The 17,138-nt window shown below is 35.2% G+C and overlaps 3 protein-coding genes across 11 annotated transcripts in view; 2 read left to right on the forward strand and 1 right to left on the reverse strand.

The window, feature by feature from the left end:
* The window catches only part of Lmpt (Limpet), a 586,877-nt gene extending 581,512 nt beyond the window's left edge, over positions 1-5,365 (forward strand). For all 8 annotated transcript variants that reach the window (XM_067122164.1, XM_067122165.1, XM_067122166.1 and 5 more), the window contains 3 exons: positions 238-407; positions 1,510-1,696; positions 2,193-5,365. In XM_067122164.1, coding sequence (XP_066978265.1) covers positions 238-407; positions 1,510-1,696; positions 2,193-2,350 — 515 coding nt within the window. In that variant the 3' untranslated portion in view covers positions 2,351-5,365. The remainder of the gene's footprint in view (positions 1-237; positions 408-1,509; positions 1,697-2,192) is intronic.
* Positions 5,366-7,863: 2,498 nt separating this feature from the next.
* LOC136849137 (sperm-specific protein PHI-2B/PHI-3-like) overlaps positions 7,864-17,138 on the forward strand; it is a 79,890-nt gene continuing 70,615 nt past the window's right edge. The window contains exons 1-2 of one of the 2 annotated variants that reach the window (XM_067122178.1): positions 7,864-8,077; positions 15,303-15,413. The gene's annotated coding sequence lies outside the window, so the exon portion shown is untranslated. Of the gene's footprint in view, positions 8,078-15,299; positions 15,414-17,138 lie in introns of those variants that run through there. The other variant, XM_067122179.1, reaches the window with a different exon arrangement.
* The window catches only part of black (glutamate decarboxylase-like protein black), a 32,373-nt gene continuing 28,670 nt past the window's right edge, over positions 13,436-17,138 (reverse strand). Inside the window, exons 10-12 of the mRNA XM_067122175.1 lie at positions 16,959-17,057; positions 15,682-15,873; positions 13,436-15,470 (exon numbers count right to left, since the gene is read on the reverse strand). Of these exons, the coding sequence (XP_066978276.1) occupies positions 15,297-15,470; positions 15,682-15,873; positions 16,959-17,057 (465 nt within the window). The 3' untranslated portion in view covers positions 13,436-15,296. The remainder of the gene's footprint in view (positions 15,471-15,681; positions 15,874-16,958; positions 17,058-17,138) is intronic.

Consider the following 17,138-nt stretch of genomic DNA (forward strand, 5'->3'; position numbering starts at 1 on the left):
TTTTGAGTGTAGTTTATATTCTGTTTAATTACATATATTTCTCATTTTAAATGGTAGCCATTATCTTTTGATGTTTTATTTAGTTTTGATCCTAATTTATTCCTAATTTGCAATCTATTTTTACATTGTATTTCTTTCGGAGAGAAGAGAGAACATTTGACATAATCACGCTTTTTGTGATGTATGAATTATCCCCGGCTAAGGAAGTCTCATTACATTTTTGTTTTCTCCCACCAGGCAACAAGAAGATGGAATACAAGGCCCGCCAGTGGCATGAGAAGTGCTTCTGCTGCTGCGTGTGCAAAACTCCCATCGGGACCAAGAGTTTCATCCCCAGGGACCAGGATATCTACTGCGCCGCCTGCTACGAGGATAAATTTGCCACTCGCTGTGTCAAGTGTAATAAGGTAATTTCACTCGACTCGTTCTTGTGGCCTCCCCTCCCCAGGACCCCCGGGCCTCCCTTGCTCAATTGCAGATCGATAAGTACCTTACAGTCGTTTTCAGCATTCCTTCTTTTTTGCTTTCAAGAATCTTGATTTTAAGCTGCGAATAGATTTTCTTCTCTTTGTATTTCGTTGTCATTCCTTCTTATGCATTATTGGTTTTTAGTTTTCAGATAGATTACTTTGTACTGAATTAATGTCTCTTAGAAGTGAAACATTTCCGTTTCTGATTTTCCTGTAAGGCGGCTTTCATGAGCAGATAAAAAATCGTGGCTTCTGTCTTTAACCATGGACTTTTATTTGGAATAAGCTTATTGAGAATTTTTTTAAAAGTTTTCAAGCATACTTTTTTTTGTCAGTGTGGAGTAATTTTTAAAGATTGCTAGCGTATAAGTGATTGTACCAGCCACAGGCGTTTGCTGTTTGTTGATTGTGTAGAAAATCTCGAACAGCTTTGATATTATGATGTCGGAAATGTTTGATGTCCTGTAGAGATGTTTCATAGAAGATTAGTGCCTCTGTTACTCATTTTTGTGGCAGCTTGTCCACTGTTAATCTGCAGTCACTATGACTAGTGTAGGAAACGTACTCATGGGCGTATATTTTACCGTGAAAGGTTTCAGAATTAGTTATAGTGAATTTTATTTTGTGGTAATTAATTTATTGCACGTGTTTTGACTGCGCTTCGAAAGTATATTTTTCTGTATTTCCCTTCATTTTAGATATTTTTGCCATTTTCGCTGTAGTATCATATTTTAGAATATTTTGCATTTTATATCACTATTTTTAAGGAGTCATATTTTCAAAAGATAAACGGATACGAATAAAAAGTGACCACTTTTGCTGAACATAGGTGTGGAAAAGGTAATCAAAATTGTCTGTACCTTTATGCAGATTGGTCCTCTATGACCAAAGAAAATACCAGTTTAGATACACCAAATAGTTTTGGAGTTCCAGAGTTGGAAAGTGGAGAGTGAATTTTTAGTTCGAAAATGGACACGATCTAGCTCATCATCATCTTTACCTCGCAAGAGGCTGGTATTAAGACTCTCCGTCCTTTCAGATCATCACCTCAGGCGGTGTGACCTACAAGAGTGAGCCCTGGCATAGGGAATGCTTCACCTGCACTCACTGTGACACTTCGTTGGCCGGCCAACGCTTCACCTCCAGGGATGACAAGCCCTACTGCGCTGACTGCTTCGGAGAGCTCTTCGCTAAGCGGTGCACAGCCTGCACTAAGCCCATCACTGGTAAGAGGGGAAAAGTGGCTCTTGGAGGTGATTCAGGGTAGTTGGAGATATCAGACCACAACTTCATTTGCATTGCTTTGGGATACAGGTCACCTTAAAAGTTTTTAAGATTGGTTATTACATTGAGACTTGTATGTTTGGCAATCTGTGTTTTAGAAGCCAGTGTTATGCATTTAAAGCATCCTTCAATGCATGCCAAGATGCCTCATTATGTGGATTTTCATCTCTTGGCATTCAGTGTGAAACTAATGAAATATAGCATTCTTGGGATTCACTGGACAGAGGCAGAATTCATTGAGTTAACCTCGGGAAACCTAAATGTTATTAAAATTATTTTCATCCATTCTTTTAATTTAGTTGATAACCATGCTCTAGAATCTTGCTAACAAATGAGTGATTTATTGGAAAACTTTATTTTATTTGGAAATAGTGTAGAAGGATTACTTTGTGTTTAATCTTGTTGATCCCGTTCAAAATGATTGTTGTCGTCTTGCAGGCATTGGTGGCACCCGCTTCATCTCCTTCGAAGACAGGCACTGGCACAATGACTGCTTCATCTGTGCCGTGTGCAAGGGCTCCCTGGTGGGCAAGGGCTTCATTACCGACGGGGCAGACATCCTCTGCCCCGACTGCGCCAAGCAAAAGCTCATGTAAATGGCCCCAATCCCACCGCTGCCACCAGAACCTACTGCAACTACTACTAATCATCACACAAATAAACAAATTTCTCATATGGATCCATACAATATGTTTGAATTTATTTCCAATTCAACGTTGATGGTAAAAAGTTTGTATTTATAGTCACATCTTTTATTTACTCGTCAAAAAGTAAGCATGGAGACAATCTACCTTCTGATATTCAGTCTCTGCAAATAAGTGCCTGTAGTTTTATTGATCTTTGAGACTTGAAACACTTTTTTTGTAGGTTTTAGAAAAATTCTAGAAAAATAAAGGTACGTTATATGCTGTTTCCATGTTTTTCTCTCTATGGATCTGTGTTTAAATCCACAATTAAAATCTTCAAAAAATTTAACGCATTGAAAATTCCACTTGGAAATCTTGAATTGTATGCTGTTTGACTCTAGTAGATGATGTATGCATGGTGCAAAGTCATTCTTTCCCTAATTTTATGACAGACATTTGTTATCTTATTGACGTAACTTACAAATGTTGGTAACGTAAAATCTAGCTCATTATTTGATAATATATGGGACTTTTTGGTCCTCTTGTAATGTAATGAAAATGTGTAAATTGTTTCAATTTCAGCACTAAATTATAACACTTCTTAGTTGATTGATCACAAAACTGAAGAATATTTATATGAGCCATTGGTGATGCACAAGTTTTGTTATTGTCAAAAAAGATGTTTGTTCAAAGGAGCTGTCAGCCAAGAGAAAAACAAATCCAGTCCAATAAATTGATATCAAATTTCAATGCCTTTGATCATAGTGTCTTTCTATATTCATGTATATTTTGATGGATTTCACTGCCATTGTTATGACCTTCTCACACTTAGTTTTGCAAATAAGTACGTACATCAGAAGCAAAGTTGATCTATTTATTTATTTGGATGTGGAAACAAGATGTCTCTTTGTTTGCTTCAGTTGCACTGGAATAAGATTTTACTGAATATTAATTGCCACCTTCAGTTCTACCAAGTAAAGGCTCTTCCATATTGAGTTAACGTCGAAAGATGATGGTTGAGCCAACATCACAGCTGTGTAAAACTGTGATTTCGAGGACACTGTTTTCTCCATCATTGCCTAACGTGGAAAAAAAATGCGTAAAAAAAGCACCGTACTAATATGACGCCATCTGTTAGACACTCCAAATATTAGTGTCTACCAGGTGTTTCAGAGTTAGCCCCATGCTGTTGCTGGAATTTAGCAGATTGTATTTTCTTTACATTATATTTTTATGTTGCTCCAATCCAGTGTATTTTATTTTGTTGCCTTAATTTTATTTCTGATAAAACTATGACCTAACTTTGGGCTGGACTGTAGATTTGTAGTAAAGTGACCTTGCATTGGCAGTGTTCGATTTCCTGGCTAATAGAGAGAGTGCCATTTTTCAGGAGGTGGAGGTGTCAGGTAACCGAACATCAATGCTGCTGCCTTAATAGCGTTACCCTAACTTAATATTGTAGTATATTCTTGCATAGATATATTCTTGACAATTATGCTTAGATTAGAGTTGAATGGGCCACCTCAGAGTGCTTTTAGGAAGGTTTGTAAATGCTACTTTATCCAACAAGAAGCATAAGTTTGGTCATCTGTAATCCTTAAAGCGTGAAAATTTGCAAAGCTGTAGGATGTGAAATTTACTACTGATGTGGAAAATATTTGCAAACATTCTGAAAAGACTTTGAAACGGTACCATTCAGAACAAATGAGTCTTTGTTCTTTTATCATTTATAAGCTGATTTATATTTATGTATATAATGAAATAAACCTAGCTTGCTTAATAACAAAATGTTATCACTTATCATACATTTTGTGATGGGTGGTAAAGATTATTGAACACCGCTCTGTCGCTGTGCGATTCTCTTCCTTTGTTTTTATTTTTTTCACAACAAGGCAGTTTGAATTGTTAGGCTAATAGGTGAATTAAATTATCATTACTATTATTGTCATTATTATTACAATCCTGCCAGTAATGGAGTGTTTCCTATTGTCTCCATATATCTCTCTATTTTTCATTTTTATTAATGTCAGTTCATTCATTTATCATTGTGTCTTCAGTTTCATGCATAGTATCTTAAGTTTTCAATGACATGCCTTGTGTTAGGAAATCTGAATTTGACAATAGTGTGTTATAGAGGTACAGAACAGTTATAGATTCACCACAACTTTCGTTTGTTTATTCTTGGGTTTTGAAAGGATTGCTGTCATTAGTAGTGACTAGAGTTAATGTCTGTCTTTTATAGAACTGCGTATTCTTGATGATATGGTCATAGATGTGATCTGGTATCTTTCCAAGTTAAACTGTTGTTTACATTTTGTTTACATTTTGTGAAATTAAAGTAGCTGGAAAATCTATTGTTTATATAGCAAAGAGTTTATGTCTGAAAAAATCCAAAGTATTTTATCCACCTGAAAGATTAGATATAAATTTAAAATTGTTAATACAGTGTTTATCAGTAGTCTTGGCTCATTTACTGGTAGGATAGTGACCTGTGAATCATGTAATACGGTTATTCAGGCGATAAACATCCATTGTGGTGAAGCCCAACAATTTTGGACATTAGTCAGAGACTTAACGAGATTTAAAGAACACCTGAGCATTGTAAAGAATTTTGACTGTCTGTTGAAGTGGTTCCCAACCTTTGGCTAAATATAAACCACGTCCTAGTATCACTAGTGATGCATAGCAGCCTTCCAAGGGAGACTTGATATTAGCTGACAAGGTTAAAGAATAGCACACAGGTGGTACACAGTACATGAAATAGCACTAAATAAATGTACTCTTGAGCAGTACTGAAATCTGAGAGAGGCTGGGAACCACTTGCCTAATGTACCAACAATTGGAAAGTTGCATCACAATATCTCATGTAATATATCTCGTGGAGTGATGCTGTGAGGACGGTGCTATCTGTGTGAGCTTGGTGGCGCACAATAATACTAATGCTGATGTAACCAAGTCTCTGTAATAAATGTGTTACAGTAGAAAGGTGTTGGTTTCATTGTCCTTCCATTAGCTGTGATTTAGGTAAACTGTGTAATGAACATAGTTTGTGCAAACTGGATGTCCAAAAATGACTGGGAAGGTTGTTGTGTAGATAACATGGTAATTAAAAGTTTACATTGTAGAAGGTGCTGCTTGCAAGAGTCCTTTTTCTGTTCAAGTGAGCTTTTTCAGTGATTAATGTTCATTTCTTGACTTGGACAAAATCTCCTTCCATCTCTCTCTTAGTAGAGAAATGTGTCTTCCTGCTCATTTTTTTCTTTTAATGTTTTGTTCATGCATTTTTGTCCCTCACGATATATGGTCGGAAAGGAATTATCTGATTACCTGTATAATCTTTCAGAAACATCACTATATAGTTCTGATATTAAACTAAATTTTTTAATGGAAATAATTCAAAAAATATTATACCTATGTCATTCCAAATGTGGAAGGAGAGAATCGGTCTTCACTTCTCTGTACAATAAGTTCGAAAGTTAACCAATGTCCTTGTCATTCAGCCCTTCGCTACCCTCCACAGTATCTGTGATTTTGAGTGTGGATGGGACATTTTTTTTCCTGCCATTTAAAGATATCCCTTGTGCCTTTATTCTGTTTGGGAATGCTTTCCACTGCAGATTTGGCTTGCTTAGTCAGCGTCGTTTTTACTTAAAAGTATGGACTGCCAATGAGGTGTTTTGCTTTATGATCTCTCGGAGTTAAAGGTTTCTTCTACTTTGACTTTCAATTAATCTGAATTAACATCCGTACATAAAGGATATTACCCTTGCTATGGTAAGCTGAATCTAATTCAGATACTGTACATAATTATTTTCCTCACAACACTGTTCACTTTTCTGAAGGATTTCATCCTGTGGCTGAAGGATGTTTTACGCAGCATAAATTTTTACCCCAATTGCTTTTGTCATAAATGTATTTTTGAAAACTACACACTTCAGTATTTTACTTTAACTTCAATTGAAATACATGAAGCTTACTGTTAGTTGTTTCAAACCAGGTGATATTCAACATTAAGTGTCAACAGTGCAATACGCAGATGCAATATGAGACTTCCTATTTTAGCAGAAATGGTATTTTTTTTTTTTTAGCTATTGTTCTGTATGTAGGTCAGCTTGTTCTTGGAACTTGGAAAAAGAAAAAAAATGTTCTGAATAGTTATTGGGGTTCAGACAATAATTCTTAAATGTTAGTGGGAAGGAGGAGAGGAGCACTTAAGAAGTGTTGGATCGATGAGTTCAAAGAGTTACTTGAAAGAAGGAACTTTCATATCCAGGAAGAGCAAGAATACCTGCAAGATGGGATGGATGCACTTCTTATGAGTCTTCTGTGCCGATACATTAGGTGGCTAATGTGGAAAATGTGCATAACCACTCCCTTGTAAATTAAAGTTACTATATATATATATGTATATATATATATATATATATATATATATATATATATATATATGTATATATATATATATATATATATATATATATATATATATATATTATATATTAGCTGAAACCACTGGGAAAATTCAAATGAAAAGACAGAATGCCAAGTACTTTCGTGTATTTTAACACATCTTTGTGCGCCAAAGATTTGTTAAAATACACGAAAGTACTTGGCACTCTATCTTTCATTTGAACTTTCCCAGTGGCTTCAATAATAAACAAAATTACGCGCTTGCTTTTGTGATTTCTTAGTGTGTGTATATAATTATATAATATAATGTATATGTATATTACATATATTCATACACACACACACACATATATATATATATATATATATATATATATATATATATATATATATATATATATATATGAGTATACCGTATACATTAGATGAGTTTAATTTTCTTGAAATAAATTATCATGTTAGTAAATTCAGTAATTTATTCAGACAGCGATTGTGATCTATGTATCCGTGAAGACAATTTCTGCACTAGAACTGTGAACGACTGCCTGTTGGACAGCATTTAAGATTATTGGGCAAGGTGGAAACAATAGACTCATGATGTTTTGCTAATAAGCATTGTATACAATAGTCGCTTGAATTCATCTCTTTCAAGAGGTCTTCAAAGTGGATTGCTTTTTTTAAATAGCTGTAGACCGTGCTGGCATAAAGCCACCCTAATCAACAGTTTACACACAAAAAATAATGATACTAAGTCCCAAGTTGGTAATGCACGAAAGGCTGTGGGATTTTTTAAGATTTGTCTAGTTTAAGAGTCTTCCCTGGAGTTGTTGCGGAGAGTATGGTTTCCTACATTGTTATATTGAGGTAGGTATTCAAATCTTGGGGCATTATGCAAGTTTTTCCTGGGAAGGTATATTTCCATTGGGAAATATATCTTCCTGGAAAAAAATTAAGTTGTAAACGTTTCGTTTCTGAAGGTTCCTTCAGACAAACACGATCTGGATGAAGAAGAGACCTTCATCCTCGCTGAGTGCGCAACTGCGCATGCGCATATGGCCTAAATCTTTGACTTCACTTGATCTGTGAAGCAATCCAAAGAGTACGTTTGTTTAATCATCCTTCACACGTTTCTCCGTGAACGGTTACCGAAGCTCTCTTTTTGTCTTTTGCCTTCTTTGTGCATTCTTCCATCATATTTGTTTTTAGTGACAGACAGATTGTTAAGCTGCTGTGTATAGTTTGCTGGCTGCGTCAACCATGAGTGCATGTTTGTTCTCAGATTGTCAGGCAAGTTAGTTTTGTTGTTTTTTTTCTCGTTAACTGTACAGACTATTGTTTTTCTACGTATATCAACTTGGGAGTTTTCTCTTTCCTCTCTGTGATTGAGGCAATACCACTATCATTAATATGTCTATTATAGCATATTTTTGATGGTTTTTTAGGCCTAACCTGTTATAGGCTATGCTATATTAGGATGTTAGTGCATTTACCATAAGAACCTTGAGTAATATGTTAATGCAAAGGTTCTCTTTAATGTTGACAATTTATTCTTGTATCACATCAAACGGTGTATGTTAACTGTTATGATTAATCACTTTAGCAGGCAACCTCAAGGTAGATTTTGCATTACTATAGCAGATAAACACACATTACAACGGGGATGCATCCTAGCCTAACCTGCCCCTAACCTAACCCATCATAGAACGCTGTGCCTCGACGTAGCCCGGAGGAAGGGTTGCAGTATTGCCTCCCTTCCCGGACCCCCAACGTACTAAGGTGGTATTTAGATTGCATTTGCCAACAGGCCTATGCTTGTTTTTGTTGCTTAACTTCGATTTACAGAGACATGCCCGAAGGGTAGTGAGGCAAGATGATGATCATCATCATTATCGCTGTATATTTTTGGAAGATCTTCCTCCTGGACCCAATACTGGTCTAACCTGTGGGGCCCCTTTGTTAGTCAGTTGCAGTGTTTTTTTAAGTTTTCCATGCCATAGCTGTTGTTGAATAGATACCGGTATATCTTTTGCTTTTTCAAAAATGTCTCGTAAGTTTTCATGCCTTTTTTATACATGTGGCAATTTACTTAATACTCGAAGTGTCATGATATAGGCCACACCAGGCCTAATAATCCTTTTACATCTTTCCACACTTAACTTGAAGCAAGACCCCACCATGAGCAAAGTTTAATTTTCCAGTATCGTAGTTGTATCATAGCGCTGTTCATTTATATTTGCTCATGATCTCCAGTGTATTTATGATGCCTTACGAAGCCTCGGCTAACACTATCGCGTACTCTTTTTCTCCCAGAGTTGTTGCGAAAGAAAATTCCAAGCCGTCTCCATTTCTCCTTCGTCATTTTTTCATATAGGCTACATATAGAACTCCCGCGATTTCCTTTATACTTAATATCATTTCATATTCTCATGCCGTCAGACTCCTAATATTCTTAAAGATTTATTCACAAGCTGAAAAAAATCTTTTCGAGTTTCACAGTTAGATACCAAAAATCATGGTTTTATAAGAATATAGATAGCACCAGACCAATGTATATTCTTACTTCCGTTTGGAATATCCATATGTTTGATTTCCAAATATCATTCAACCTTCCCATTGTTTGGTTTCTCTTAGGTTTTCAAAGATGCCAAATTTTCAAGAGTGAATTATGTTCATTTTGTTCTAATGTGAAAAATGAGTGAGCTGGTATCAAAACCAAGAGGGAATGTACGTCCTTGTCTACTATGCAACAGGTTTGTTGGGGGAGTGTGTACAGAAGAATAGAAAACTTTATTTTACCAATTTGCAAATGAATTTGAGACAGACCGAGTCTGTGTTTTTATAATGATGTCAGTTTTGCAATTAGCGGGATCCTTGAGACATGACTGAAATGTTATCTAAGTCGATCCGTTACCCCTATCCCTCATAAATGTGCTAGGTGCGAGTACAACACTGAAAGGTTTATCCTAATGAACTTCGTTAAAAAAAGTACCAGAAGCAGTTGCACAACTATGCATAATGTCGAAATTTGAGAAATTTCGACAAATTGGTGAAAGAATCATAGCAGTACACCAATTCAAAATTTTACTTTGTTTCTGTCGACAGCAAAAGGCTAAATGCCAAACAGGCCTTTCAGAAATTCGTACCGACGAATACTGTATGACTGAAGAAAAAATACAATAAACTTATTATATTTCATTTTTAGAAATGTATTCTATCATTTTAAAAGGTAATTTTGTGAATTACTCTCAGAGTCCTGTCAACCGCCTTCATGATTGAGTATTAGATAGTCACAAATTCATTTTTGAATCCCTAGAGATTAGTCAATTTACTCTAGTTACCCACAAAAAAGAGAAGTTTTCTTTGATGAAAGTGTAACCCAAAGAATATCAAGAACTCGTTGTCCAGACGCAGTTTACTTATTTATAGTGTAATATATGTGAGGACATATTGTAGGATGGTAGTAGAAAGTGGCCAATCCTTTTGTGTAAGAGCAAAAAGTACATCTTCATCAATAAAATTATGATCGGTATTTCAGTGCGTGCGGTGACTCAGTTGAAACACTTATTTTAAATAAACTTTTCATTACTTTCTGAAACTCATCGACAAATATATCCGATAATTTCTTGATGATGTCAAGGGGGTGCTTTCTCTTGAGAATGGCTTTGACGGATAAAAATAAAAGATATAATTATTAAAAACTGGAAATGAACGTATTGTGAAACTTAATCCCATCTGCCATCCGTAGGAACCAATAATAAAGCTGCGGTATATGAGTACGGCAAAAATAACCAGTTCTGAAAACAAAACACATGGAGGGGCAATCTTTGTGGTAGCTTTTTACTAAACAGTCAGTTACCCATAACGCATAAATAACGTAATTTCTTAAGTCAATGTAAATGACAACGGACAGGGACCCATATTTGTAGACGACGTCATAATGCTTTGAAACCCCGACTTCCATGGAAAATAAACTTCCAAGATCATCGTAACGTGTAACTTGGAGAGAAAATCGAAATGGATGACGAAAATGTAAACTACAAAATAAAGAGAAAGAGACGCTGTGGTTATTGGTAACAAAATTAGTCAGACGCATCAGAGTACAGTTCAGTAAATGGAAGATGAGTCAATTTCAAGCATTCAGCAGCAAAGCCTATACATCCCCACAATCGCATGTAATGATACTGTACCCCGATGGTTATAGGTCAGTTTATATCTTCATTAGCAATGAAATTGCCATTTTAAATAGCTCTTCGCATTAAGGGCAAAAATCTCGCCAATTAAAAAACTCGCTCATGCAATAACATGCATGTTGCTGCGCACGACCTTCAAAAAAAGGAAATTCAGTGGTGCTGGAGGATAACGAAAATAATCTTTTACGGTAGTGTCAGGGGAGGCTGTTGCCTCCATAAGTGGAAATTAAATTCAGCCGATTGCAAAAATTCTTTTCACATTTATAACTGCTTTCATTTATGACTCACAACTCACTATTATGTCAATACGGTATTTTATTTTAGCAGTATACCTCAGCATTAACATCAGTATATTTGGAACAAACATCGGGTAATATTAATATTAATAGTAATAATCGAACATCCTCGCTGAATCAGAAGTGTCAACGCTGAGGGCATCGGTTAGTAGTCAAAGAAATACAGTGGATATGTAATGATCAACTTTATTCGGTAAGATAATGTAATCTGGGTGTGATAAAAATTAGCATATTATTAAATTTCACCAACCCATCAACCACGCCCCCCAATATTCCTCAAAATTTCACTGATAAAGAAATCCTTGGAGACCTAATAATCATATAGGGGATATACTTTATCAGCTCACTGCTATTCAGAATACAATTGCAATGATGGCGAAATGAGTACTATCCGATGGATTCTGGTAACGTTAGTGAATATAATTCATATCGATGAAGTCGGTAAAGAGGCTAGAGCATTGACGATAGCTGCCAGTTCAAGAGAAGTAATGATTCGAGTAGCAGAGCTATCAATAATAATAATAATAATGCACACACCGTAGTAGAGGTAGCGATTGTAATCTCACAGGTCAATGTCAGTGTAGCAAATTGCATAGCTGTATGAGTAAAAAAAAAAAAACTAGATATTAGATATTTGGTGGTTCACAGTTGTTTCCAACCGCAGTAAACCATTATTCATTGCCAAAGCAAACATTAATAACACTAGTGCAGATGAAAGGGCAACAATAATACACAAAGTAATAATTTGTAGCTAAACAGTATTCTGATATATTACAAAGAACTTTGTTTACAACATGGCTGTCAGTAACGGAGTGAGAGGAACAAGCAACAAACCAAAGAGTAACGCTTCGTTTTGCCTTCTGTTCTGAAACTTTTTATAACCGTCGCTTCGCTGCCCAAACTGTTTTGGATGAGTGGGATGCTGCCATATTCTAGGCTTGGACTTTGGTTAGGCCTATAGGTGAAGATATATCGTCGTAGAAGAGCAGCAGCGATGCCTTTGTCATTCGTCTGATTACGTAATTTTGGACAGAACTTAGTAGCCTCATGGTTTCTTGGGTAAAGTTTATCCGTACAGTCATGTTGCTAGTCGCGCAAAGATTATGTCGTCTCCCTTCGGTGTCAGACTAGGTCTTAATATCTAGACGTCAGCTTGTACACCTATCTCACAGAACCGTTATGACAGTAAGCCCCAGACACGGAAGTTCAACTGATGATTCCAAAGGAAAATTTGTGGTTTTTAGTATATTTAGGGGATCTAAAAGGAAAAGATGGAGTCTGGTAGAGAAGCCGAAGTTGTATGGTGGAATAAGTTAAACGCCCATTGGAAGTTAAACTGCCCTGAGGAGAAGTAGCAGCTTAATTAATAAATCACTTGTGATGAAGTACCGGTTGTATGAACCTTCATGTTTTACAAGTTTCAGATGTTTAGGCTTTCAATTGCCTCTCTTACTTCAATAAAATATTGAAGTACAGAAGAGCCATATATCTACAGTATATCTATATCTATCTATCTATATAATTATATACTCGTATATATGTATGTATGAACAGTTGAGCTGTCTGATGTGTTTGAAAGAGAAAGAGGCATATTAAAAGGAAAGACTTAAACATCTGATGAAATAGTTGGAATTGCAAACAGAAGATGACTTCCTGGGTCAGCCGCATCTGTGGCTAAGCTTATTCTTGAATACTGTAGTTGTATGAAACGTACGAGGAGAAAGGATTGCGGGAGATATTGGTAAATTATTATTGCGTTAGATAAGTGGCTCACAAAGCGTAAATTTTAAAGCTTACTCAAAGATACCGTTACATATGAGCGATCAAAAGATCATTGTTTGTGGCATCTTTGATGTTTGATGTAATACGATCAGCGAAATTATTTAGTGAGAGTTGTCTACTCTTCTCCGGGAGACTTGGTTTTCATGCAATTCAAAATAGGGTAAGGGGAAAAAGATTGGCCCACTTCCCTCCAATACCCTCGTCTCCAAATGTATCCTTTACTCTCTGTGACAGTATGTGAAACTTGGGATCTAGTGCTTAATTTTTATTCCATATTTAATTCTGAAATAAAATTAAGGAGGCGTTTCAGTGGTCTGGTTGAACGACTTTAATACTACTGCTTCAAAGAAAGGGCGCTAAGGTTATTGGAAAAATAATTCAGTACTAAAATTTTAATATTTCATTATCATTACCATCGTCGTACAACAACAATCACATAAAAATATACACATCTTTGAAAAAAATACGATATGAGGTATATAAATACTCAATTGTACTGATAAATACTATATGCTTTGGAAGCCTTTTATAGCGCAGAATAATATTACTTTATACAAAATACATATGTAAATGTACGAGCAACAAAAATTAAGTCTAAATGTGTTTCAGTTTATGTTATCGCGCTCGTGTAAAAGTGAAGTGGAATATGTCTTTCCAACCATGTCATACACAGAGAGACGGGGATGAATTTGGAAGTTTTTCACCCTGATTATCCTAGGGAGGGGAATACCCAGTCCCCTCCCTTTGAGTTTTGATTGGATTCATTCAGCAAACTAACACGTGAACTTGTAATGTTACTCGAAAGATTCAGCACGAATACAGAGGCTGAGTCTTCTCTTATAATTATTAAAGAATATAGTCGTTTGGTCTGTCTTTTTTGAAGCCAACGGTAAATGTACGCAGGTGATATCGTGGAAGCTAATTTTAAGTGGCTATTCATGCTGCTGGCACCCACCGTGGGGTGCAGTGATATCAACTGTGTATATTTAAACTCAAGAAAATAAAATAAAGGTTGTACACATCGATATTTTGGGGAAAACGGTAGAATGGCAAGAACAGGAATGCAAGTGACAAGAGAGATCAGGAAACAAAGCTCGAAGAAAGAATGTAACAGTTATTGAAGAGACAGTAATTCAGTCTCAAGTGAATGGAACGCTCCGAGCTAAGACAGACATAGACACACACACGCTGGAAGTGATCCGTTGCAGACATAACAGTTATGAACACAATCATTTCGGAATCAGAAATCAAGTAGTAAGCAAGACCATGGAAGGGATGTTACTCGAAAGAACTAGAGGTACGTTTTGCTTGAATGAGGATTATCTTTATCATCGTTCAGAATTTGAACCTATTAATTTAGGTAAATGAAATTATGATAGAATAATAATAATAATAAATAATAATAACAGTAAGGTTTAGTTATAATGAAAAAAAAAATAACGGGAAATTCGTGTCCAGTATAACGTTGCAGTCATTAATGAGGTTAACGTTCCCTTTTCACGAGAAATGGATTATGGTTACATAACTTTTAAAAGGGGAAAAAAGGAAAATCTGATGAGAAAAAGTTTTGGGAAGAGTAACTTGACTATAATTCCTGTGAATATTACTTCGAGTCGAACTAGCTCTCTTTAGTTTTTCACTTTTGGTAATTATGATTCAAGAGTAAATAAATCAACATTCGTAAATATTATGTCGACCTCATGCTTTTATCTGTTATTAAAGGGAACACTATATTTCAGAATAGCCGTTCTGCGTAAATTTCTCGCGAAATTATCCTTGAAAACTGATATGTTTTCATAAATGAAATGCATTATTTCAATAAGTTACTGTATCATTCATTGTCTTTCAAGAAACCATCACTTTGACACAGTTACCGAATATCTATCTCTCGTTTGGTTTTACTGCAAACTTCGATATATAATGCTACGAAACAGTACAAAAAGTATATAAGAATATTGATTTGTTTTGGTAGAATAGCATCACAATAATAAATATGGTATAAGATCAAAATAAGAGACTATGGTATATTTGATTACAAAGCCTTTTCAGTTTCCTTGATCATCATACTTAAGTTAGAAACATGAACGAGCATTATAATTGTCCTGTAAAGTTATCACTGTAAATGAAAACGTTCACAAACCAGTGTTATATAACATCAGTTTTGCAATTTCCTTTTCAGTCTTCAGTATTCGCGTGCTGGCTGCATAGCACAGATAACTGATTATCTCATTTCCCTCCTCACAGGTCCTTGCCAAGGGCTTCGAATTGGTCAACGAAGTATTTGATGTCGTCCTTATTGACGACCGAGTTCTGCAGAACCAGCCTGAAGAAGTTGGGGTTGCCACGAAGCGGTTGGTAAGTCACCATCATACTGCCTGATTTGACCATCCTCTCCTTGATTTTTGGCGCCACCTTGTGTGTGCAGGGTAAATGAATAAGATTGAAGTTGTTGATACTGTTATTTTCGTCATGTTTTGATCGTGCTTTTCACTGTAGGAAATATTTTATATCTTTCAAATTTAGATTGAAAATTGGATAAAATTACGAGCAGTAGGTTTATTTAACTTTTGTTAAAACATTTCTTATCCCGTGCCTTTGAATTTTGCGGCGGAGAGATACTTACAGCATTGAGAAGCGTGTTGTACTTGGGATTCGAACGTTCCGAACGCAAGGAAGGAGGTTCGTACCAGAAGCATACGTTAGTGCACTGTGGTTCCATGAGTAATCTGAATCCTTCTCTTTCACGAACTGTTTCGGTGAAGAAATGTGCCATTTCGAACAGGTGGTCGATGTGTTTCTCTAACCCTTTCGTTCCCTGAAAAATAGGTTGATAAGTTAACATGGGAATCCTTGAAGATCTCGTGATGGGTTTCAAAAGGGCATTGTTGAAGCAAACGTGGAACCGCCTCGTGTTTTTTTTTTTTTTTTTTTTTGCGAAGCGGTGTCTGGAAGGAGATGAAAACGTTAGTGGAGACTTGGTTTTGCAAGGTGTGTTAAGAAATCAGGTGGAAACTTTCAAGATTAGCTTTCCTTAGAAATGAACACCAGAATTCGTAATATAATACACCCATAAACTTTTCATTACGCTATATCTATATATATATATATATATATATATATATATATATATATATATATATATATATATATATATATATATATATATATATATATATATATATATATATATATGTATGTGTGTGTGTGTGTGTGTGTGTATGTATGTATATATGAATATATATATATATATATATATATATATATATATATATATATATATATATTTATACATATATATATATATACTTGTATATATATATATATATATATATATATATATATATATATTATATATGTATGTATGTATGTATGTATGTATATATGTACATATAGATGGGTGGACTAATCAATGTCTCTCGTCATTTCTAAACAAGGCACAGGGCTGAATCCTGCCGAGGACGAAACAGTTATCAGTTATAATCTCCCTTGGGAGTAAGTTACTTCCAGGGTATTGTATAGTGAATAGGATAATAGGATATTAAACGATGTTTGTGAAATATATGTGAATATAACAAATGTAAAAAAGCGTGTAGGTTACAAAATTTTTATACATATATATATATATATATATATATATATATATATATATATATACATATATGTATATATATAATATATATATGTATATATAATATGTATTATATATGTATTATATATGTGTGTTTATATTTATATATACTTATACGTATATAAGTTTTTTCTAAAAGATAGAGAAATCACTTTTCAAATTGCAACCTAGAATTCATTTCTTTTTATGAGAGTTCAAGTATCTGACAATTTTTATGGTGTCAGACTGTTAAAGACACTTGACAGAGTCGCCAAAAGATGAGAATATCATACCTTAGCCTTCCACATGGTCCAGAATTTCAGAACGTCAGCTCTGCGGCCACACTGTAGATGTTTGTCTCCAGTGTCGTAGCTTGTGTCGTAAAATTTGTCCTAAAAGAGTAGAAGAATATTTTAGATACCTGCATTGCGAACGATTTTGTCCAACTAATCTGTGGATTTTTGTACTTTGCA

Source organism: Macrobrachium rosenbergii, chromosome 20 (genome assembly GCF_040412425.1).
Source record: "Macrobrachium rosenbergii isolate ZJJX-2024 chromosome 20, ASM4041242v1, whole genome shotgun sequence".
NCBI classification, from domain to species: Eukaryota; Metazoa; Arthropoda; class Malacostraca; order Decapoda; family Palaemonidae; genus Macrobrachium; species Macrobrachium rosenbergii.